The 25,948-nt window shown below is 41.2% G+C and overlaps 1 protein-coding gene across 1 annotated transcript; it reads right to left on the reverse strand.

Moving 5' to 3' along the window:
* Positions 1 to 4,798: 4,798 nt before the first annotated feature.
* On the reverse strand, positions 4,799 to 25,948 carry mmp25b (matrix metallopeptidase 25b). The gene is made up of 16 exons (XM_069664310.1): positions 25,843 to 25,948; positions 25,506 to 25,712; positions 23,861 to 23,943; positions 23,606 to 23,762; positions 23,324 to 23,397; positions 21,859 to 21,991; positions 14,198 to 14,298; positions 11,754 to 11,886; positions 11,517 to 11,661; positions 10,797 to 11,101; positions 10,428 to 10,607; positions 8,582 to 8,666; positions 8,232 to 8,314; positions 7,933 to 8,085; positions 6,610 to 6,903; positions 4,799 to 5,214 (listed from the first exon to the last, which is right to left on the reverse strand). The coding sequence occupies exons 1-16, from the start codon at positions 25,946 to 25,948 to the stop codon at positions 4,967 to 4,969; spliced, it is 2,487 nt and encodes an 828-aa protein (XP_069520411.1). The 3' UTR covers positions 4,799 to 4,966.

Here is a 25,948-nt window from a genome sequence, read left to right on the forward strand (position 1 = left end):
TCTCTGTCCTGTAAGTCATTTAAGTTTAATGCAGAACAATCAAATGTTTTAAATTAATATTGTTTTTGGACGTTGTTGCACCGCATCGAGTTTCGTCTCTTTTGTTCTCCTACTGAACGGCTATATTCATCAAAGAGGGTGTAGTTTCTTTCAAGGACTGCCCTTTTGTTCCAAGTCACTTTGCTTTCCTTACAGCTAATGTCTGCCCTGATACAATTGTTTCTCTTTGTGCTTTTAACCTTATCAGATAACCTGTGCTACTTGTACCGGAACATTTCCTACTTAAGACAGAATACATACTCACTTGAGTAACATGAATGTGCTTTTAAACGATAGGTATAATGGTTAACAGTAAGGATTAAAGTATATAAGATGGGCCTGGAAGTAAGCATGCAAGGTTTTTATTAAGTCCAAATAGAACCCGAGTAAAGCCATTAAAACATGCATGTTTTTTGGGGTGGATTTTTGCCTTTATTTGATAGGACAGCTGTAGAGAGACAGGAAATGTTGGAAGGAGAGAGTGGGGGGTAACATGCACCAAATGATCTGCAGACCAGGAGTCGAGCCTGCGATCAGTGCCTCAAGAACTGAATCCTCTATACATTGGCGCCTCTACCGACTGAGCTAAAGCAGCGCCGGCCTAAAAAACCAAGGTTTTTAGAAGAGTTCCCACATTCGATAAAAGCAGAGCTGCTGGTTTTCAAATCATCTGACTGACAGTGAGATGCGACACACCCTAGTTCATCAGGCTAAACACGCTCTTCTCTCACTGCATTTGTTGAACTCCTGATTGAATGTCAGTGAGATAAGTATGTCTTGGCCCAGAGGAAGGGCTGTCCCTATTGAAGATACCCATCAGTGGTCACAGACTGCACATAGGGGACTGTCACTGGAGAATGAGCAGCATGTTCTCTATTGTAAAGTTTTATGCAAATCATGAAAAGTGTGTACCGTGACATGGGGAGTGCAGAGCCTGAAGCGCTGAGATCAAGAGATAGTGTTTTTAAAAGGAGATTGACAGATTTAGAGAGGAACAAAGGTGCCACACAAACATGTTAATGAGATGTTTTAATAGTTACTTAAATTTGTCCAATTTGCTCACTTCAATCAGTGCATATCTTTATAGTAACTACATCTGGGCTTACCTGAGAAACACATTACATTTCAATCACAAGTTTAAGCATAAAATGATTTTTACAATTACAGAGCTTAGCATAAACTCCCAGACACCACAGTAGCACAGCAGATAATCAAATAAAAAATGTTCAATGGTTTTTGTTATATAATATTAGCTGAAAGAAGTTAAAAATTAGAAGAACTTGAGGTGTATAACATCCTGATTACACCTGGTATTAACATACTATCTGTATCCAGACTCCTAATCCGACATTTTTAAATATTGTTGTTGTCCTCATTTAGATTTGATCTAATTTTCAGTACGTTCAAAGGATTGGGTTAACAGCCAGGGAAATCATTGCAACTCATTTACACCTTGTGTACACAATATTTATATGGCAGCTGTTTTCCTCTGTCCTCGTGCTCGGGGTGGGAAGCTCAAACGCTCAGGAAACACAGTCGAAAGTGAAAATCTGGAGGCACATTGCGGCATTTTTATATCTAAACAACATCTTTGATTTATCTTATTCTAACATCTGAAAGCAGTTAATGTTAGCATTTAATCACTGCCTAGCTAACATTGCCATTAGCTAAATGCACGATTTGTTATCGTGGTGTATAAACATACCAAACAGCAATGTTAGCATTCAGTCATTTCCTAGTTAATGCTAATAATATCTAGAATGTGGTTGAATGCTAATATTTTTCTGTTGTCTGACGTAGCTGTTGGGTAATCAAATATGTTGTTTTTGAATCAATTGAAGTCAATTGACCTTTAGGGGAAAATGGTCGCCTTAGGGCCTGTGTCTACTAACAACGATTTTGGCGCTGGCAGGGCCCACGACCTGAATTTTAAACCGGCGCCTCATGTTACGAAAGTTGTCTGCCGGCACACCTCGGTAATGATCGTTAAATCTGTTTTAAATTGCTCTGTATGCTTAGAATATGCTTTAATTCAAGATCATTTCAAAAAGAAAACATAGAAACAATAGAAAGGAATCGTGTCCTGGCTTTAGCAGCAGCACGAGACAAGGAAATTGTACCCTCGAAAAAAAACAGAGGATAAGCTTCACCTACGCCATTGTTTTTGACAAAGTTGATATCGGAAGTCCCGCACCTTCTTGATTTTGATTGGTCGATGAGGGAGACGTGACATGGACGAGCGCCGCGTCCTTTCAGAAGTCTTTATTTTCAACTGAAAGCGCTGTGAGCGCAGCGACAAAAAACAGCTGACACTGAGGGCGTTTTTGCGCTGAGGGAACTGAGAGCGAAAACGCTGAACTGTATCGGTTTTGTGTAGAAAATAGGCGCCGCCAATAAACCGCCGTTAGTGGACACAGGCCCTAATGAATGTGGACAATTGTCATGCTTTTTTCCTTTTTCAGATAATGTTTCTAGATAAAGACCACATTTTAATACCAGGTGTTCACAGAGGTTATTTTTACAACAGGAACCTCTGTTTAAGAATTTTTCACAGCTTTGTTTTTTTTCCTCATTATCTAATGTTTCCGATACCTGACGGACACAGCCTCGCCTATATTGTATTGTTTGAAATGTTACCAGCATTGTTCTACAGGGGACGTATTCAGGGATTTCCCCTTTGGGCGTTGCAGAGGAATGACAACAATACTGTCAAGCATAGATCATTTACATTTCTTTAACCATAAAAAAATGGTGAAAAAAATATTGTTTCCTTCTTCCTTAATCATGTATCTGTGTTGTGAAATAATTTACATGTTCATAATTCAAGGTCATTTCAAAAAGAAAACATAGAAACAATAGAAAGGAATCATGTCCTGGCTTTAGCAGCAGCACGAGACAAGAAAATTGTATCCTTGAAAAAAACCTGTGAGGATACGCTTCACCTACGCCATTGTTTTTGACAAAGTTGATATCGAAAGTCCCGCACTGTCTTGATTTTGATTGGTCGATGAGGGAGACGTGACATGGACAAGCGCCGCGTCTTTTCAGAAGTTTAACTATTTTCAACTGAAAGCGCTGTGAGCGCAGCGACAAAAAACAGCTGACACTGAGGGCGTTTTTGCGCTGAGGGAACTGAGAGCGAAAACGCTGAACTGTATCGGTTTTGTGTAGAAAATAGGCGCCGCCAATAAACCGCCGTTAGTGGACACAGGCCCTAATGAATGTGGACAATTGTCATGCTTTTTTCCTTTTTCAGATAATGTTTCTAGATAAAGACCACATTTTAATACCAGGTGTTCACAGAGGTTATTTTCACAACAGGAACCTCTGTTTAAGAATTTTTCCCAGCTTTGTTTTTTTTCCTCATTATCTAATGTTTCCGATACCTGACGGACACAGCCTCGCCTATATTGTATTGTTTGAAATGTTACCAGCATTGTTCTACAGGGGACGTATTCAGGGATTTCCCCTTTGGGCGTTGCAGAGGAATGACAACAATACTGTCAAGCATAGATCATTTACATTTCTTTAACCATAAAAAAATGGTGAAAAAAATATTGTTTCCTTCTTCCTTAATCATGTATCCGTGTTGTGAAATAATTTACATGTTCATAATTCAAGATCATTTCAAAAAGAAAACATAGAAACAATAGAAAGGAATCATGTCCTGGCTTTAGCAGCAGCACGAGACAAGAAAATTGTATCCTTGAAAAAAACCTGTGAGGATACGCTTCACCTACGCCATTGTTTTTGACAAAGTTGATATCGAAAGTCCCGCACTGTCTTGATTTTGATTGGTCGATGAGGGAGACGTGACATGGACAAGCGCCGCGTCTTTTCAGAAGTTTAACTATTTTCAACTGAAAGCGCTGTGAGCGCAGCGACAAAAAACAGCTGACACTGAGGGCGTTTTTGCGCTGAGGGAACTGAGAGCGAAAACGCTGAACTGTATCGGTTTTGTGTAGAAAATAGGCGCCGCCAATAAACCGCCGTTAGTGGACACAGGCCCTAATGAATGTGGACAATTGTCATGCTTTTTTCCTTTTTCAGATAATGTTTCTAGATAAAGACCACATTTTAATACCAGGTGTTCACAGAGGTTATTTTTACAACAGGAACCTCTGTTTAAGAATTTTTCACAGCTTTGTTTTTTTTCCTCATTATCTAATGTTTCCGATACCTGACGAACACAGCCTCGCCTATATTGTATTGTTTGAAACATTACCAGCATTGTTTTACAGGCGACGTATTCAGAGATTTCCCCTTTGGGTGTTGCAGATGAATGACAACAATACTGTCAAACATAGGTCATTTGCATTTCCTTAATCATGTATCCATGTTGTGAAATAATTTACATGTTCATAAAACTATAAAATATATAAAATAACATACAAAAGCGTATTTGAGTTGTACTGTATTCCACAGTTTCCCTCTGATTAAAAAGAAAAATGTCTGATATGGAAATTGACTATTACAATAAATTATGTTTGTGTCGCCAGTTTGACTGTTATAACATAAGGTGGTTTTGTAAGACCTCATTATGAGGGAGTAGCCCACGTGCTGGATTTCTGTATTGAATTTCCATGATTATCCTTCACAGACTACATGTAATCTGATACTCACACAAGAAGGGAGTGACATCCTATAGCAGGATGGTGGGAGGACGCAAAATGTACAGTTTTCACAGGTCAGCAGTATGTTCTGATAAGGCGAAGTACTTACATTAACATAGGTCTTATGTTAAAGTAGAAGGCAGAGAATTAACATGTTTTTATGATACACGTATGTAATTTGAAACCAGCTAGTGGGTTGTAATGTAGTCTGAGTGGATATTGATGCAAAGAGCCTTTATCACCCTCCCGTGGGTTACGGGAAGAAATACAAAAACAGCCTGCAGCCACTTGAAGTTGAACTCCAGTTCAGTTGTCTAGTCTCTAATGAACTCATAAACAACAAATATAACAGTGATCAGAAGAAGCCAGCTGCTTCTTACATGTGAAGATGATCCCTTTAAGTCACAGTGGCAGTCTCTTGGGAAGTTAGGAGCAGCTGCAGTGGTGGTTGCAGGACATTTGAGCCACTCCACAGCGATGGATTTGGGAGTGATTTCACCTTGGTTCAGTCCTCCGCTCAACAGCACCCAGTAAAGGTTGTCCTTGAAGAAGTAGGCATCTCCTAAAGAGCAGCAACAGCAGCAGTGTCACTTTAATTCCTTTGTTTTTTCATCTCAAAATAAATAAAACACCAGCCTGTTTACTAGGAGCTATAATAGAGACATTTACTCCCTTTAATATTTAGATTTTCTGCTACCTTACACCTCAGCTCCACATTTCATGAGGAAATGTTGTACTTTGTACTCTTATACGTGTCTCATTCTAAAAACATCGCTCAATTCAGTAAATTCTCTTGACATTTTCCTACATGGCCCGATGTCCTCCTGGATTTTCACTATCCATTGTCTTTTAGTAAGCTTAATGCAACTGAAAAGACAAAGACAATTGTCAATATGACTGTTAGCGAGCTATCATCACCATTAGCTAAGATTAGGCCAGCCTATCCTAATGTTAACTGTTTCTAGAAGGTGCTTGGATGCTAACGTTAGCTGTTGTCTAACAGTAAAAGGTTATCAATAGGGCCTGATATCACGCTTGATTTTCACAATTCATTGTTTTTTTTATTTGTCAGTAAGTATTAAAATGCAACTGAAAATACGATAGGACTGCTAGCTAAATAACACACCATTAGATTTAGCTAGGAAGTGTAAGATGCTAACATAAGCGTTCATCTAACGGTAGCTAATGGGTTATCAAATATGTTGTTTTAATTTTAAAAATTGCCCTGGATTTTTACTATCCATTGTTTTTTTTCATGCTATTCAGTCAGTAAGTATTAAACTGCAACTGACAGAGACAATTGATGATATATCTTTCAGCTAATATCACCTTTAGCTATGATTATATACCCTTTATGCCTATCCTAATGGTAATTTCAGCTCGGAAATGCTAAAATACTAACGTGAGCGGTTGTCTAACGGTAGCTTATAGGTAATTAAATATGTTGTTTTAACTTGAAATATGGCCTGATGAACCCTGGATTTCACTATACATTATTTTTTAGTATGCTTAATGCAACTGAAAAGACAATGACTTTTGTTATATGACTGTTAGCTAGCTAATAACACCATTAGCCAGGAATGTATACCCTTTTTGCCTCTCTTAATGGTCATTTTAGCAAGAAAGTGCTACAATGCTAATGGTAGCTTACATAAATGTAATTTATGGGAAATCCAATTTGTTTTAATTTGAAATACGGCCTCCTGGATTTTCACTATCTGTGGTCTCTTCAGTTGCTAATCAGTCAGGAAACAGTACAATACAGCAATACAGTTCATGTTCTTATTTTGATGAGTTCTTTCCATTGTTTTGCCAAGCCTTCATACCTTACAGCAGTTTGTGCATGACTATGTGAAAATGTCACCACCCTAATTAACCCTCTCTGACGTTCTGTTTATTTGTGTAGCACTGGTATCGGAGTCTCATCACACATTTTTGCCTCTGAACTCAATGTTACCTTCCCCCGAGGAGATGATGTCATCCATGTCAGGGGGAACTCCCCCCCAACGGTTGTTGTCCCGTGGGTAGTCTGGCTCTGGTTGCCTGGGCCCCTGTCCGCCCTTTTGGCTCTCGTCAAACCTCCAGAACTCTCCACCACTGAACAGGTATGTCTTGCCGTTGTGGGCCCAGATGAAGGCCGCGTCCACCCTGTCCACATCCCTCCCGCTGCTTGTCTTCATGCCCCAGTCAGAGAGAGGACGAGGGTATCCTCTCATGGCCCGTGTGTCCTTGAAGACCCAGTACTGAGATCCTGGAGAAAATAATCTACTTTAAGTTTAAATTGTCTCGACAAATGGTCTTCCTTAAGAGCAGGACAGTGTATTCCTTTTCCTTCCTGCTATCACATTTGTGTTAATCAAGGTTTTCAAGTTTCCTGGGACCCCTGTGATTAGCTTCCTTTTATATATTTGTTTAGCCACCGTGCTGTGAGACCATGTTATTTCTTTACCCATAAGACCACTGTACAGGCATCTTTTATGTAGGTTGTGTATTGCCCTTTTGTTGTTATCTCAGAATTATCACTGACCATTTGTTTCGCCTTTTTGTTTCCTGTAACCGTAGATTTATTCTGACTGGTGCTGACTCTAGTCAGAGAGGTTTTTCTACACCTTCTCCACTGCGCAACGAATAAAATTCATCGGAACCAGGCACTGAATTGAACCTGCATTTTTTCCTCCACATATGAAATGGAGTAAAATTAATACTGATGCCTCTATAATAATGCCAGGCCCCTTGGCATTTTTTGAATAGGCTGTCCCTAAAGGGACTGTACAGCATTAAAACATCTGTTTTCTTTCGTACATTTGTCTGTTTTTAAGCTAAAATCCTGCCTTCAGAAGTAGTTTCAGTATTTTTGTCAAGTTCAAATTACACATTTTTTATTGCAATGATTTTTCTGGGTTTAAGACACATGTTACTGATATTATTAACAGTTGGTCTACAGCAGGGGTCTCCAACCCTGCTCCTGTAGAGCTACCTTCCAGCATGTTTTAGGTTTCTCTGGACTCTAACACACCTGATTCGAATGATCTGCTCGTTATCAACCAAGTGCAGCGTCTCAGGGGATTGATAATGAGCAAAACATTCGAATCAGGTGTGTTAGAGTGCAGAGAAACCTAAAACATGCAGGAAGGTAGCTCTCCAGGAGCAGGGTTGGAGACCCCTGGTCTACAGGGACCCAGCAAACATTTCCTCCTTGCAAAAACTTCTCCTATATGACTCAGTTTAACCAGAATTAGATTGACCAAAGCTACACAAAACCAAAAGGGTTTTTTCTCACCAATAAAAAAGATTATGGCGCTGTCGCTCCTCCTCTCGTACACAGCGTCGACCTTGTTTGTTCCTGGTGGCAGGCCAAGCCAGAAGTTTTTGATCTTCGCCGGCTTGACGGACACCAAAGTCCTGTCTTGCTGAATCCTCCAAAAGTTTTCCCCTGCACAACACAACACCAACATGTATCACTTTATATACAGACACATGTATGGAACACATATACTGTACATTTCAAGAACAATGTAGATGATTAACATTTCTGGGGATTATGAGGTACAATTTTATGTTGTGACTGTTTCTTCTTACCTCTAAAAAAGAAGACCTCTCCCCGGATGTTTGCTATTGCGTCAAAGCCCCCCTGACAGCGATCGTTGAAAGGCAGGTCAGAACTTGGATGAAAAAATTGGGGTCAAATGTTATTCTATAGGATGTAGTTTAAAAAACAGCCACTAGAGGGTGCTATAAGACAAAGCCCTGCCACAGTAAGGATCGATCTGAAGGCTTTTATCTGCAACCACTGGTCTTAAATTACTCTTCATCGTTCATTCACCTGGCAGTAAACGGAGTGCATGGATTGGATATTCATAGTTTGTAAATGCTCTTATTGTCTGGATGGATGTGCAGTGGTTTTAAGTGTTTCCTCTGGCTCTACTCACTGCTTTGTTGGTCTGGGAGGAGGTGGATTGGGCAGGCGTGGAAGGTCAGGATCAACACCACCTGGTGGCCCGCTGCTCTTCACACCTACAACAGAACCGTGACAGCAGACGACGTTAAAGAGGCCGTGAAAGATGATGACAGCATTTGAAAAATAGCGCAAGCCACCCACATTGTTCTCAGAAGCCTGGAGGGGGTTTGACACACAGGATGCAAATGTTTTATTTTTGACACATGGAAGGAAGCTGTTGAAACCCCACTCTGCCCCAGTGCACCTTTACGCACAAAACAGCCTCGGATTAATTCATCAGAGGGAATTTAGCACCTTGATCGTTTTTTTTATACCTTTCTTCTTTGTGATATGTTATATTTTGCTAAACATCATTAACATCTCTAAGGGGCAGTTTTTCATTTAATGAGGAAATTGCAAGACCAAAGCCAACCACAAAATACCGGTGATCATGTTTCATGTCACACAGTTAGCTTTATAATCATGAAGTATGACAATTATACAGGATAAGAGGCTGAACTCAGGAATATTTTTAGCGAAGGTTGGCCATGATGGTCAGTCTGGTGGTCAGTCTGTCCACCACTTTGGTCCAGCTGGAAATTTCTCAACATCTATTGGATGGGTTGCCATTAAATGTGGTGCAGACGTTCATGTTTGCTACAGGTTCCAACTACTTAAGTGATCCCATGACTTTTCCTCTAGTGCCACCATCAGGTTAAAATGTGTATTTGTCTAATACTCTGGTTTGTGACCACAGTATAAAGGAAGTTGGTGTAGCCAAAGGGACTTGGTTTGTGTACTACCGTTTTGAAACCTTTTATGGATTTTGCTGTTACCATCAAGGTTTTCTGTTGTGACCATATTGGGTCAAAGTGCTGGAGACCAAAGAGTCTGACTTCATGGACTCAAATTAGCTGAGGGGACACCTCAGACGCACATTTAGAACATCGTTTGGACGACTTCATTGACCATTTGAATTCACATTTAAAGGAACAGTGTGATTTCTCTGAGATAGTCGCTGCCCCTCTACTTCGCTTTGTTTTGGTCAGTTGCTTATTGTTTACTATCTTTGAACACACCTAGCAGTATGCCGTTTCCAGTAGTAGCAAATAGGATAGCTTCCAATGTGGCCAAATGCCTGGCTGTCGAACTAATTCCCATGAGCCTCAGCTGTACTTTTTGTTTACTGCTAAGTACTAAACATGCATGCTAACAAGGTGACTTTACTGGATATGGTAAAAAATGACCTGCTTTCTTTAGCCTGTTGCTGTGAGTTTGTTAGCATGATAATGTTAGCATCTAGCTTAAATTATCACAGCCAAACACAGCTTTAGAGCGCCGCTAGCATGAATATACAGCTGACTGTAAGTCTTGTTACCCCATGTTTTAAAGTATGTTGGTGTAATCCCCAGGCTTCTCAGCTCAGTCTGCAGGCTGCTGTGAACGCCAGGTTTCACAAAGATTTTTCAACACGCAGCACTTTGTGACGTCACAAAGTGCGTCCTCAGCAGGCTTCAGGCAGAGGCTGTATGAGGGCCTGCACAGAGCACCAGTGTGAGAAATTTTTTTTAACTGTAAATTATGCTAAGCTACTCCACAGGTATCACAGAGTGAAATATGAAGCTTGAAATTAGCATAATACCCCCCTTTAATAAACTTGCCAATCTATCATTTGACTTTGACCTCTATTCGTATCTCTATTTAGAATTTTAAAGACATTAGAGGCCTTCAACATCCTGCAACATATTTAAACTAAGATAAAGATTTAATATCAGACAAAAAAACATTTATATAATCACATATTGTAAGTGGGATGCATCAAAATGACCTATACTGACCATAAAGCTGCTGGATAGCCTGCTTGTCGTCCAGGTCCAGCTGGAAGTTGGGAATGTTTTCCACCGGGCCCTGGTAGTACGGCCTCATGATGGACGGATCAGAGGACGAATGAGAAAGGCCAAGTGCGTGACCGAACTCGTGCACTGCAACTGTGAACAAGTCTGTGCTGCCGTCGTCACCTGAGGAAGTGTGAAGCCAAAGTGTTAGCCCACTGGATCACATGAACAACAATGAATTAGCTGTTTGATGTCACCGAATCAGCAAAGAGATGAAGGTTGTTTTTTTTGATTACTCTAGATCTGTTTTTCATTATATAGTGGACAGAGTTCATCTTAACAACATCATACATCCATCCATCCAGGAAATACCTCCATAGCTCCAGAACTCATGATCGTCAAAGTGAGTGTCACCAGCCATTTCATCCCCGGTGGGGAAGAAAGCGTGGGCCAGGGTGCCACCCTGCCCGTCAAAAGGGTACCCATCGTTGTGAAGCAAGCTGGAAAAAGACACTCTGATGTCCCCTCCAGTCCCCGCCCCCCTGCTGTCAACCGGCAGCCGACGAAATCTCACAGGGGCCGCGTCGCTCCAGGCTTTGAGGGCGCGAGTTAGGATGCTGTCCACCGTACTGTCAGACAGGCCTGGTGAGAGGGAGGGCGACGGGTAGCTGTGGACACTGCAGACAGGAATAGATTTAATTATCCTCTAAATTTGCTCACTGTACATTGTCTGTAGATTTCTTTTTACCATTTGTAACACTTTTAATGGTTTGTTTACAGTAAAGTTTGGTAATAATTACATTTTTATTGTCAAAAAATCCAGTTTATTTCAAATCAGTCCTACAAACATAACTATACTGCTTTAAATTCTCACCAGAGCAACAAATGTGTATCAATCCACCGCTGAAAATAGTCCCTCAGAAATGCACTTTTTACTCTTAACGGAAGATTTAAATTTTCCCACAGACATTTGACTCAAAAAGCTTGCGTGACTTTTCAAAGAGAACAAACCCAACCTATGATAAATGAAGCTCTATGACTCATTCTAAAGGGAAGAGATAAAGCCACAATGCAACATGACAGGAAACACACCTCCATGTGAGGTCTGTCTTTTGCCACTTAAGGCCTGACAGCGCGTATCTCTTCCTCCTCCTCCTCCTCCTCAGCATGTCCTCGCTCCCAACGATATCAGGCAGAGAGCATCGAGGTGTGCTCATGAGTTTGAGGGTTTCACCGTCTGACAGAGACGTTTATCGCACGATTAAAAGCAAATAAAAGGAAGTTGTATTGTTATATTGTCCTGATACATTCAAGCTGAGAGGTTTTTACCGAGCACCCCCGTTTCTGTGACCCCGCCGAATCTCTGCATGACACGGATGGCGTTCTCGATCCCCTCTTTGGTCTGCAGCTTACTTGTTCGCGGGTCAGGAGGGGGAAGGTAGCCATACCTGCTCAACCAATCCTGGACAGAAAACAAGGAAGCAAGAAGAAATGTAGTAATCTGTGGTGTCCCAACAATAATTACACCACAGGATGAGCACACACATTTTCCCACGTAGGAGACATTCTGAGGAATCTGTGTCAATCAAACTTTTAGGGAACATTGGAGACAAGGGGAAGTTGTTGAGGACTTAATCAGATGCTGCAACAGAAATAAGACAATTGTGACGTTAGGGGGATGTTCCCACATGGTTCCCTGTAAGTCATATGAGGACATGTCATTCATGACTTCATATAAGTCAGTATACAGTGTGTTACCGACACGACTTTACATATAAATAGCTTTTTTGGTCTTTCATGGTAACATAGCATCACAAAAGGACTGCCTGTAAGTAAAGAAAACATGCCCACATGTTTCTCTGCAGAGATAAATCCCTTGAGGGCTCTTTAGCAGCAAAAAGTTCCCTTGATAACCGTCGGGGAACATCCTATAAACAGAACTTCAAGCACTTTTGAGCGATCATATTGTAACATTTTCTAGCTGTAACTTTATAAATCGCTTGAAAGAATAATCACAGTTGCAGGAACATTACAGGAACCTTACACATTGCAGTTGCACTTGCAAAACAATACCAGTGAAAATGAAATAAACGGAAGTTCAGCAAAAGTTTCGGTATGGTTACTTAAAGTTCTGCAACTGTTCTGGGAATGTGATGCAAGGATCAGACAAAGAACTTCATATGGTGGTCTCCTTAAGGTTCCTGTAACGTCACTTAATGTTTATGGGAATGTAACGTGGAGACCTAGAGGGAACGTTCAAAGAGCATCCTAAACGTTCAATAAAAATCTGCCGTATAAGGCCCCTTAGAAGGTAGCTTATAGGGCAGCATCCTTAACACCACGGGGGACGTTCTCATAAACATCTAGCAACTGGATGAATCCTCTTGTGGTGTACAACTTCTCACTTAAGCAGAACCAACGATTCGCTGAAATTCATCCCTTAGTAAGTCACAGATTCCGGCAAACGCTGACGTCATGGCGACTGTCTGATGCTCCACATGTTACTATGGATCAGACCAACACGTTCCTCACAATGCAGTGTGTCGGCCTTTTTTCCTTATTAATATTATATGATCCTGTCTACATTGAGTGAGTTGCCTGATGGTTCAGGCAGAGTACACTTGATCATTGCGTACCACAAGCTCGATTCAGGATAACTTACTATAAATGACAGACTGCAGCTGTTAAATCTGCAGCTGTTATGTTTCCTGATCAGCTCGTATCTCACGTCTGTGACTTCAAAGTGATTTTGAAACCTGCATTGCCTCCACCCTCACGCTGTAGATGCAGTTGAAAGGAAAAGGTGTTGGCTCAGTCATCAACAGTTGACTTTCAGTCGGTTTTAAAGAGCAGTTTCAACCGCGTCCTTTAAGTCTATTTCCAATAAAACCAGATCATTAAGCAAATGATTCACTTTATTCTTCGTGTTTATTATATTCCCCTTCACCTTCACCTTATTTTTGCATACAAACAAGCTGTATTATTTCACCTGCAGGACTCCCGACTTTAATGCATGTGCACCAGCAGCACCATGCAGGATGCAGATCAGACACGGTGATGTTTACGGGGACAGAAGTGAAACTACTTATTTCTCATACATACGACCCGCTGATGCTCATAAGTGCAGAGTTGTGCAAAATACACTGAATTTATGTATCTTTTGAGGAAGTGTATGAGTGGACAAAGGAAGCTCGAGGGTTGCTAAACTGTGGTTTGCGCCTGTTTTAAAAAAACAACTTAAATCTGATTTATTGTAATAATTAGATTACATAGTTCACACTGTATAAGATCATGATGACCTTACCTACTGTTCCCCTTCAAAATAAAAGTATAAATGTACAAACAAATACAGACATATCTTCTTTTGTTTCATTGAACTAAATGAGTCATCGACCCAGCACCTCATGTGCTGCAGTCACCAGCCTGTGTGTAATATTTCATGTGCTCTTTATTTGCTCACTTCAATCAAAAGGTGTGATGGAGAAATGGGACCAGAAATGTTCACATTTGAATACAAGACCACATGAAGACAAGAATGCAAAGTGAATTTCCCCACAACCTTCTGATGTTCTGAACATATCTCACTGGGTGTTTACATATTTGCTTATAAATTGACATGATTGACTTGTTTGCATGACAAATGATTAACCACCTATATCTCTTCAACTAGCTCACCATCCCACCTAAGATTTTATTTAAAAAACAAGTATATGTATTAGACTCTTGCGTAGATATAAAACTACATGAAACATAATTATCATAATAGCACTCACCACAGCTCTACTGTACTGGTCGGACCCCGAAGGCGCCGCAAAAGTGCTTCCCGTTAAGGTCAAAACCATCGACAGCAGCAGACCCAACTCCATCCCAGTCACTGCAAGAGAAACGCTCCGTTATCATCACAAAACTTATCATCACTTGTAGGAAACAGAAACATTTCTCTCTGATTCCTCGAAAACATCACAAAGAGAAGTGATACAAAGCTCACCGTTGTTTCTCCTTCGTGAGCGTCAGTCTCTCTTGGGACTAGGCTGGGCTGATCGATCAGTCGACTCTCTCTGACTCTGCCCTCCTCCCCTCCTCCCCTCCCTCTCTCTCAGCTGAGCGTCGTCTTTATCCGGTAATGCATTAAACGCATCATATAGATTCTTAAACGGAAGTGGGGGAACTAGCCAGAGATGCTACAGGTGCACCGTGCAGGTGCAACAGCCATTTCCCCCCTAAAACTTAGATTAAAAAGTATGTTGGTTTCACTTTCTTTGTAGTCTACAACTAATATCTTTGTTAACAAGATCTATAGACTGTTTTGCAGATCTAATAAGCAGATATAACAAGAATAAAATCAGCCATCTGATATTATGATACCCTAAAATCATGTTTATGTTAAGACAATGTACTATTGACGTGTTTTCATTACGTTTAAGTATGGAAGTTCAGGTCTGACAATATTACAAATGTAATCATGCAAAAAAATAATTCTCAAATGAAATATTCTGATGAGTTTAGCTTTCTTTTCAAACTCTGAAGAAAAATAAATAGATCCACATTTGCTTTGTCAAAGAGACATGACAACCCTGATAATAATAATAATAATAATAATAATAATAATAATTAAAAAAAACAGCATTAAAAAAAAGTGCTTTTCAGTCAACAAGTTTAAAGGTTGACTGTCAATTTCACAAAAGTAGCTTGATAAATGAAAGTTTCTAAAATAATAAAAAACTTTATATCTTGGTTTGATCTTAAATTATGAAGCAATCGAAATTCAAATCTAAAAGTCCAGTTTTCAAATCCTTTTTTTAGTCATAGATGCAGATGGTCTTCCCGTTAGACACTGAAAACAAACAAGTCTATTATTTTTGATTGTAACACTACTATACTTATATTTAAAAGTGATAATCTCGAAGATTTTCATTTAAATAACTGTCTGTTAAGTCGCGATCTATCGCTGAACGAGGTAACACAATGGTGATTGAGCCTATGGCCCACTGATGAAAGCCTTTGCATTTACAGTATTACAGACCGAGTGTCTGGCGATATTCGTGGAAAAAATCATAAGCGGCGTCCAGTTAGTGACGCGCTTTCCATCACCCGGCAGCGGTTGGTCTGCCAGAGAGGGTAGGCGGAGCTAACGCAACAAACACACTTGCGTGTACTGTGGCTGTTCAGGTCTCTGCAAGTGCGTGTAAACAGTGTATCCAAATCCAAAGAAAAAGAAACAAACTCGACGCTCAGATGAAGGCAAACAGTCTGAAAAGGAAAGCAACCGTCAGCGAGGAAAATCAAGAGTTACCAACCGTTACCAGTTACCAGCCAACCGTGGACGTCACACATGCAACACTGTCTGGATATCTGGGAAGTGTGCTCCCGCAGTTACCATTTATCGCCATAGGTGGCGCCAAAGATAATGAAACTGAGATCTTCCAGATTACCTCTTTAATATAATTTGTATCCAAAACCTTTTTAAAGTAAAATTTTGATTCATTAATTTTGACATTGGCACCCCTTCACTTCCGTATTTGTCATCATGAGAAACAGTGAATCTGTTACAATATGTCTTTTTTTAAGCTCATTTTCAACTAGAAATATTTTCCAGTGTTAATCACACAAAGTACTTCTGAAGCATTTGAGGGAAGCTGATGACGCCACATTAGGCCGGAGTGCAGCGGAATCTCACATCTCATCTTAGAGTCCCATTATGTCGGTGGGTCATTCTCTCTGCAAAGCATCACTGGTATTATCTTTCCCTCTGCCCCCATCCCCCTCTTCCTCCTCTCCATCTTTAATTTCTGTCCATCCTCCAGGGAGCCAAGTGAGTCAGGCCATTAGCACAAAATGCTGCCCTGCTAATGGCGGGCTAGCTTCTGTGATGTCCAGTTCATGTTGCTGCACCAGTGAACGACGTAAAGGTCCTTCTGCTGCTCTGTAGTATTGGAGATTATGACGGACGCCTCATTTATTTATGATGTTGTCCCTTTGAAGGTATGGATGATTGATACTGCACCAGAAAGCAGCTTTATAATGTAACAAAATCTGATCAGAAAATCTGAGAAACTTTGAATTTACAATATTTCCAAACTCTCCATGTTTGCAGTTTATGTGGTTGTTTAGCATTCCCCAGCCCGTATGAGAACCACTGTTGGCCTACAAGGGAGCACTGCTATGGTACCAGGTCCTCAGCTCAATATCATTTTATTATGTCACATTAACTAGACCTCTCAAAGGGTTTTGTGTTCCCCTGTATGTGTCCCCAATGTTTCCCCTATAGGTCAGTATGTATTTCCTCGGTCAATATGTGATTAACTACCTACAGTTTTGAGCCCATTAATGTTATTCTCCATAAAATCTACCCCTTACATTTTCAGGCCTGACCAATCTCTTGTTACGTTAGCGAGCATAGGACCTTGGGAAAAAAAGTCACAACCTTGACTAGATCACAGTGACTGATATCTTTTCTTTATTCCAAACTAATTAAATATCTTAAACCTGCATTCCCTGTTTTTGGCCACTCGGGGGCAGCAGAAACAAGCTGTAGAAACAACACCAATGAATAGTCAGTCACCTTTTAACTTGGTATGATATACAGTAGTTGTTAGCAAATAGTTGCCCATGTACACATCCAGCATTTGCAGAGCATCATACAGCTTTGTGTTACTGTTCACCTGATATTTGTTACATTATATTTTCCAGTCAGCGTATTGTTCGGGTGTGGACAGATAATGTACTGTTGTTACTGCAGCTTCCTGTGAGTGTAAACAAAGTTGATGAGAGCAGGGGTCCGTTTCACAAAGCTGGGGTCCGTTTCACAAAGCAGGTTTATTGAAAACTCTGAGTCTGTTAACCCTGAAATGAGGGAAACTCTGAGTTTTCCGTTTCACAAAGGGAGGTAACTCAAACCAGAGAAAGAGGGGTAACTCTAGCCTGTTTCACAGAGAGAGGTAACTTAAGCTCTCGGTGGGTTACTGTAGTAACAGACTCTATGAACCTAACCTGGTCGTGAGCAGGTTTTCTTCAGGAAACTCAGAGTTTCGCTCTGTCTCCTCCCTCTAGAATATAAAACCCTCATTCGACTTCCTCATTCATTCAGCCCGTCTCACGCGTGTGTTTGAGCGGTTACCGAATTAAAAGAAGAAAAGTTGTGTGCTGCTCTGACCGCTTTGCAAAAGTCTTTTATATTTATGATAAAAAAAATCAAAAGACAAATCTGTGTCAAAGTCATCATTTTTAGATTTTCCACCACCACTGCCGAGAGCGCTCAAATAAGACGCCGTTAGTTATTGGATTTTTTTTTTTTTAAACTAACACATTCAGTTTAATCAACATGAATTATAATGTATGTGAAGTCAGCATCATGTTAGGGATAACGCTAATGCACATTAAAACAGCCACTGAATGATATTTAATCTGTTTAATATTTAAAATATGATTGAAGTGCTTCCATTTACGTTTTTCTCCCGCTGGATTGCTCCTAAATTAATATAAATTTTAGCTTCCGGTCGTGATTAAGTATTAAATAAATAGACCAGTTCAAACTTGCAAATTTACTCGAGCAGCAGTTTCTTCCCACGCCGCTTCTCTCTCTTTTGCAGCTGCAGCCGTGTTACTTTATTTTTCTAAAAACATGCTCGTATTCACTGAACGTCCGCATGAGGATTTCGAGCTCCGCTGGTGTGACGTAGGAGGACCTCTTTTTGTGTACCGTTGCCATGGTGAATCGTGGTGTCGGGGCTCCATTAATGCTGTCTTTTTACAGTCAGCGTGCACGCACTTAACTCCGGGTGAACCTACTCAGAGTTGATTGAACTAACTCTGATCAGCTGTTCTGGAACCGAAAACTCAGAGTTTCCTATCTCAGAGTAGATCAACTCAGAGTTCAGGGTTAGACTCAGAGTTTGTTGAACCTTCTTTGTGAAACGGACCCCAGTTCAGTGAACCCAAACAGTGAAGGTGTCGGCACTGTTATGTGCCGTAGTTTTGTGTTGTGTTTTCTGTGTGTGTCTCTCTCCTGTTTGCTCCTCAGGTGCTGCTCTCCCTTCACTGCAGGTGATTAAGCTCACCTGTTTCACATTCAGCAATCAGGCAGGAGTATAAAGAGCAGCAGAGAGGAGACAGCAAGGGCCAGTGGGCCATTCGGCTGTGTGTGACAGACCTCTTCGTGTTCGGGTTTACTCCTTCAGTGGAAGGAGTGCATTTCTTCGAGGCCTTAGTGTTTATTGTTATTTGCAGTTTTTGGTTTATAGTGTTTTGTCTTATAGAACAGCTTCTCTTTAGTTTAGAGGAAGCTCGCTTTCTGTTTCCTTTTTGCTTTAGTTTGTTAATAAATTCCTTCAAATTTGCCTATACTTTGTTCATCCCTTCTTTTCCCTGGGTTTAAATTTATTGTTACTCCCCTCATCCCCTAGCCCATTCAGGGGAACGTAACAATTGGGGACTCGTCCGGGATCTAAAAGGAGCTGGAAAATTTTGTATAGGCAAGTATTTTGTGTGTGTTGAAATTATCTCCAGTGGTTATTAGGTTAAGTGTTGTTGGATGCATTTTTGTCTAGCCTTTAAGTAAGTGCGTACCTGCTTCCTCAGTAAGTTAGGAGTGTCCAGCTGGGCTGTGTCAGTCTTTCCTTCAGGCACTCATTTGTTGTTTTGCCTTCTTTATTTTCAGGGTGAATCCTGGGTGGGGATACAATTCCCTGGTGGGGGTAGGCATTTCAGGGTTTCGGCCACTGATAGCAGCCTTTCAAGTTGCCTCGAGCCCAGCAAACAAAACAGTGACAGAAGCTTTAATGCTGCGTAGAACTTAGAGGGACTACAGAGGTGGGTTATGACCTTTGTGGGCTAATCACAATGAGCGACCTCTTTAACATACAAGTGGTCATGTGATCAATTGTTAATATAAAAATATTGATAATAGCAGCTTTAAAATAAACCAAATCTTCCTGTGTCTTTAGGCTGGTTAATGCTACTTTTGCTGCAGACAACTCCACAATGAAGATTATAATCTTTTACAAAATTCACACATATTACATTATGTTTTGTAATGTGAAGATTTCTTTAAAACATACCAACACCAAACACAAATATCTCCAGATGGACGGTAAAGAAGAAGCAGACCATCAGAAATAAAGACCTTTGAATTTATTCTGATAACACACACTTTTATTCTCATTAAAGGGATCCAAGGCCTTCACAAAAAGGGTTGACTCTTGGTTAAGCTATACAGTACTAACACAACGCACGACGACAACAGAAACAACACAGAGGACTGATGTGAACGAGTGAAAAGACAAATAAATAAGAGCTGAAAGACGTTTGTTTCGTATGAGATTAAACTGAGATGCATCAACAGAAGCGATAGTAGGAGGAAAGTGAGCAGAGTTAAAACCCCGCGAACGCTTTTTGTACAATACTCATTTCTGCACGTAGCTGATTGTCTAGAGCCGCTTGTTTTTGGTCATGCACAGTTGATGATGTCATTGCTATTGTATGGACAGTGCAGTTTTTTTTAACCCTTTTTTATCTCCTCCACCTCCGGGTTTGATTGTCTTGCAATTTGTTGGGTTTTTTTGCTGTGTAATAACGTGTGATTGTCACTGGCGGATGTACAAAATAGTCCCTGCAAACCCAAGTACGTGTCACTGTAATTGCTGCGGTATTTATGTAAAACAAAAGGAAAAAGAAGCTGCTTTCATGTAGTTTTTGCAAAAAAATGTGATACCTCTAAATATGCAATCATTTTCAAAGTAAAGTATCAGATTGTATCCGGTGCATCGTTAATAATTTGTGCTTTGAGGATGATTTGAGTCCACAGCGTGCTACATTCTTCCCTCCAATAATATCTAACAACACCCCACAGTTATCTTCATCATACACAGATGTCTGTACAAAAATATGCAGAGTCAGTCTTAGTGTAACGTTGCTGGCAGGGCAGGCGGGATTGTTTTTGTTTTTTTTGGTATGTTTTTTTTTAAGTTTTAGTAAAAGTGATTGCCATGAGCGCGTCTTCACAGCAGCCTCACACAGCTCAGGGGACAGGCTTCATATCACAACATCGTTGAGCTGCTCAGGTAACAAGAAACCGTGGTTACACTTCACAATACACACTCCTGCTGGTGTTCACTCAGTACAGCCGGATCACTTTCTGTTTAGAAGACTGTTGTTATTTTCATGTTCCTCAGCATGTATGTGCACATTTATCTTCCACTTTTGATAGTTTTTATAGATTTATGTTTAAAGATGTAAACTGGGTCTCAGTTTCGTTCTCTTTAGCAGCACCTGTGGCGATAAACAGTAATTGCAGGAGCACACTTTCCAGATATCCAGACAGTGTTGCATGTGTGACGTCCACGGTTGGCTCTGGTTGTAACTCTTGATTTTCCTCGCTGACGGTCGCTTTCCTTTTTAGTCTGTTTGCCTTCATCTGAGCGTCGAATTTGTTTCTTTTTCTTTGGATTTTCACTTATTTCTGAAGTTGTATCTGTAGTCATCGATCTTTTCTTTGTTTGTTCAGCCATAGTAGATTACTGTTTACTCGCAACACTTGCAGATACCCGAAAAAGAAGCCGCTTAGCTCCGCCTACCCTCTCTGGCAGACCAACCACTGCTGGGTGATGGAAAACGCGTCACTAACTGGGCGCCGCTTGTGATTTTGCGACACCCAGTCCGCGATTCTGCACATGCAAAGGCTTTCATCAATGTTTTTAAAAGTTAGAAATAAAATAATTTTCGCAAGAAAAGTCCACTTACAGACTTTTTAGAGCCTTTAAGGGTAAAAAAGAGACTTTTTCCGTCTGTTTTTTTCTTCCATGAAAGCCAAAATGTTCAACACCATGCAATTTAAAGGGCCCAATATTAATTCTCAACTATCTGGTTTTAAAAACAACTGACACCACAGACATAGTAACCTTAATCCAGACTTTAGCCTGATCCTAATCCTGACTCTAATTTAATCCTAAACACACCTAGAAATGACTCTATTTATATCATATTAAGGTACAAAAGTGCGTCCTGATAGCACTAAGCAAACACCAGTTTTCCAGAGTACTGTCAAGTGCAACCAAAGCTGCTCTTGGCTGAATTTGTAAACATTTAATGCATTTCGGGGTCTTCACTCACTGAGGCCCCTCTCTAGCTCAGTCCTGTGCCTCCTTTAAACCCGCGTGTCCCTGTATTATTCTTGACACTTTTTTGTTACATGGCCCCTTTCTTCTCCTCCTCCTCCTTCTTCTTCCTCGTCTCTCTATTGTCTGTAGTTCACTGTAGTCTGGCCCAGTACTGACCCAGGTTGTGACTCATGCTCTGCTGCTCAGCACCTGGAACCTGGACGGGCACTGAGACGCCGGGCGATATGAGCCCTGAGCGGAGGAGAAAAGAAAGAGTCAGAATAAGATTTTAAAACCACCGTGAGGGACAGATGTCTCTGCACTGGTTAAATAACACTCACCGGTGTTGGAGTTGGCCGAGGACGGAGTCTGCAGGTGAGGGGAGGAGTACGCCGAGGAGTCAAAGCTGCGCGGGGCAGAGGGGGAGGGAGGTAACATGCAGGAGTAGGAGGAGGCCGACTGTGGAGGGATGGACTGAGAGAGGAGGGAGATGAAAACATGGGTTAGATTCATATTAAAACAGCGATAAAAGACGATATTATCATTTGCTGTATAATACACAATGTACTGTGGAGGTTTGTTTTCACTTTAACCACATGGAGGTGCTAAAGTGCTGTATGGTGCCAGATTAGCGCAGGAGCAGCTCATATTCTTTACACTATGTATGTAAAATGATTTATGCTTAGTTCCTCATCTTTAGATTTGGCCTGTTCTGCCTTTTCTTCTTGATACTGTCTAGTTTAGGTCGACCACCAACCACTTCATGCAAACTAATGGGTATTTAAATAAAGAAAGGGGGATTATAAAATCGACATGAGACGCGCAGATAATGTAACTAAATCCATAAATTGTGTTTTTCCTGTGCAGACTTTTCAGTTTGTCTCATGCTTTTATTTTGAAGTTGATGCATGACATTTCCTGGACAGAAGACAAGATTTGAGCACGTAGGTATCACAGCATTCATGTCAAACAGGAAAACAAAAGTCGTGTGCATTTTCAGGCTGTAAGGTTGGGACGGTCATTTAGTACGATTAAAGCAGTGTGCTAAAAAAAACGCTGCATATTTGGACCACAAGGAAGAAAATATAAAAACATTAAGAGTCTGAAGCTTCTTCTTTTTTTTGTTTTTTGTGGCATTTTTGCAACTGCTGCTTCAGACCAACGTGTCTCCAGGTTGTGCCGAGTGTTTTTAAGAAATGGATTTCGTTGCTGATGATCCGGAGACCTTTTGACCTCTCTGATTCTCGGTAAACTTTGACGAAGACAATGTTGCAGTCAGTCAAACGTGCATCTTTCCTGGGTGCTCCGCCTGAAGCGATGCAAATGATGCTCTTCAAATGGCAATCCTGAGTGAGACTCCCATGAGTGCCAATAACACGATTTAACCAAATCAGAATCAAGATTTGAGAGATTGTTTTTGACATTTTGGCACTTTTTCTTCCAATATCAGACTCTCATTTTTTATTCTCATATTTCCAGATTTTCCTCCTCCATCTGTGCATTAAAAATTGACTAGTTGTATTATTATTATTATTGTTGTAATAATTATTAAATTCTTATTAAATTAAATGTATTATTGAAAAATCATAACTGTTAATTGTAAGTTATTAGATTTGGAAAACAGTGTTATTAGAAGATTTGTGCTAGTTGTAGCAGTAGCATTCATGTCGGCAGTGTTTATACTGCACTCTTGTATATTTTCAACCCTCCACATAAAGCAGGGAGTAAACCGGCTCTGCTGTGTGACGATGAGCTGCTAAAGTCTGTGAGGTGCTGATGATGAATGATGAATGATGAATGTCCAACCTGGACTCCAGATGAGAAGACTGACAGAGAGCTGTAGCTGGGCAGGGACGACTCAGCCTGACTCAACATGGACCCTGGAGACACACACACACACACGCACATTTACACATGTGCGATGAGAACATCTCGCAGTGGAAATGTTATAATATAAATGCACTCTGATGGAGAAACTCTGATGCCTGGAAACGTCCTTAATTATAAAGTAGTTACATTATTCTGTCAGCAAATCAATAAATGCATTTTTTTGGGAGAATGAAGAAAAGAAAGGTGACCTGACTTTACCTGAACTGCTGCCGTGCTGCTGATGATAGACGGATGTGTTGAAGGAAGTGGTCAGAGGGGCTTGGCTCTGTGAACAGGAAGTCACGCCCCCTGACCTCCTTTGATTGCGCAGCTTCTCCTCCCTCCTCCACTTGGCTCTTCGGTTTGAGAACCACACCTGTCAATCAAAGATTTCTCTCCATCATGCCCCCTTTTTTTTTTTACAGACTACAGGTTCAACATGAGGGGCTATAAAAATAAGGGAAGTTGCTTTACCTGTATCCTGGCCTCGGGTAAATCAATCTTATTGGCCAATCTCTCCCGCGCAAAGACATCTGGGTAATGCGTCCTTTCAAACTCTGTGGATGATATTAACTAATGTCAGACGCTCAGTGTGAGTCGTAATCGAGGATGACAGGACGACTGGAGAGCAGCTCGTCCGATAACCCTTGCTGCGGGCTGTTAGCATATTTTGCATTCATCTGTGCATCTGTCTTTTATTGTGAAAAGAAACTTCCTCCTCACACTGAATCGAGTATAAATCACCTTCAAATTATCAGATTTTGACAGATTAATCTGCGTTTGCTGCTTTAAATGAGCACCGCTAATTATCCTGCTGTGGAATATACAAATTGAGGAAGCTGAGATGTATCCTTACAACCGTATTTTAAAATATTTATCTGTTGCACTTTGTTTAAATTATTTATCATTATGGAACACGCAGAAAGTTCAAATGAAAGGATTCAAGTTGAGGAGCTGCCTGAGCACTTAGGATGACTCAAAGTAAAGTCGGGGGATTCTTCAGTTTGGATTTTTTATTTCATCAAATCTTATTTATCGGCATTTTATTACTCAGTTATTTCACACACAAGAGAGGCTTGAGCTAAATTAATTCATGACTCAGCGTTTTTTTTAAACAGCATCAGTGAGCCGCTCTGTATCAGAGCATCATTCCTCATTGTGTCGGTCGTCTATAGTTGACAAACTGCTGACATTTGTGTTGTTGACGAGCTGAAACGAGAATATGCCGGCTGTCTGAGTCATCCTAATGAACTCTGAAGTTGCAGGTCTGTTAATAGAGACGTCTTTATAGATGTATCTGTCTGCACTGAGCATGCTTAACATCTGTCAATAAAATGTCACCACAGGAACTAGAATAAATTCAACTGAAACATTTAAATGGCTACATCTGCACACTGTTTAATTAATACATATTGCACCCTGACGACGACGGCTCCATAAATTAAGTCCGTCGAACAAATTGCTGTAATTGGCTCGGTTATAATTGGCGTCTGTGTCAACACATGATTGTTATTGTGCCTCGGCCGTGCACCGAGGTCAGCGCGCCTCATTAATGTCATTCGCGCAGAGTGACCACAGTGATACACTTCCACTCGGCTGCACAGTGGACACTGCGTCCTGATTTAGCTCAAGGGGGCCCGCTGCAGCCATATCCAGTCAAGGGTGCCTGTGTGATCCCTCTCAGCGGATACGAGGCTACGAGGGCCGGATCTCGCTGCACAACGCGGCCACAGTAATGATGCTTTATCTAGAGCCCTGCCAGAGGCGCTTTGGAGCGCAGCGGGAATATTTGTGGAGTTGAGATTATGGAGGATTTGCATCTGGAAGTGACGGCAGAGGAAACACAATATTTCTGCTGTTTTACGCATCATCAATCAGGCTACAAAAAAACTGTGAAAGAGCCTGATTTTGTTTACGAAATCTTTCTAATTTCTCATTTTTTTGCCCAAAAAAGCTGTAAAAAGGTGTAAAGGCTACACTCCAATAACAAAGGTGTTGGCAGGGGAAAAACAGCAGGGCAAAGCTGCGTCATGACACACTCACGGAGGGCACCGATTGGCTGAGAAGCACAGAGAGAGAGAGAGAGAGAGAGCGCTGTGCGTGCATCGAGTGGCCTGACCTTTCTCCAGAGCCTCGATCTGCTCCTGCGTGAAGCTGGTCCTGTTCCTCTGCAGCTTCCTCTTCAGCTGCAGCCTCAGCTGAGACTCCTCGCCGTCGTCCCTGTCCACGGGGACTCCTCCTCCTCCGCCCCCTCGGCCCGCTCCCCCCCCTCCCCCCGCCTCGCCCCCCATGCTGCCCTCCGTGTCCAGCAGACAGCCGTCAGACACTGGCAGGGAGGAAGGTGACAAAAAGAGACGTGTCAGGAGGACATTTCAGAATAAAAGCCATTAAATTGACGATTTGAACAAACAGGAAGTGCTAAAAAAAACTACATGTAAGTGCTGACCCCCGCTCACCTGTGCTGTGCTGCGTCTGAACACCCGTGGGGTCATGGTACCAGTTGTTAGGCCCGCTCCAGTTTGAGCCGCTCTGCAGGTTCAGCATGGTTAACTTCTCATACAT

The sequence above is a fragment of the Semicossyphus pulcher genome, unplaced genomic scaffold (assembly GCF_022749685.1).
Source record: "Semicossyphus pulcher isolate SPU_LCO1_2020_fin unplaced genomic scaffold, fSemPul1.0.p SCAF_16, whole genome shotgun sequence".
Taxonomy (NCBI): Eukaryota; Metazoa; Chordata; class Actinopteri; order Labriformes; family Labridae; genus Semicossyphus; species Semicossyphus pulcher.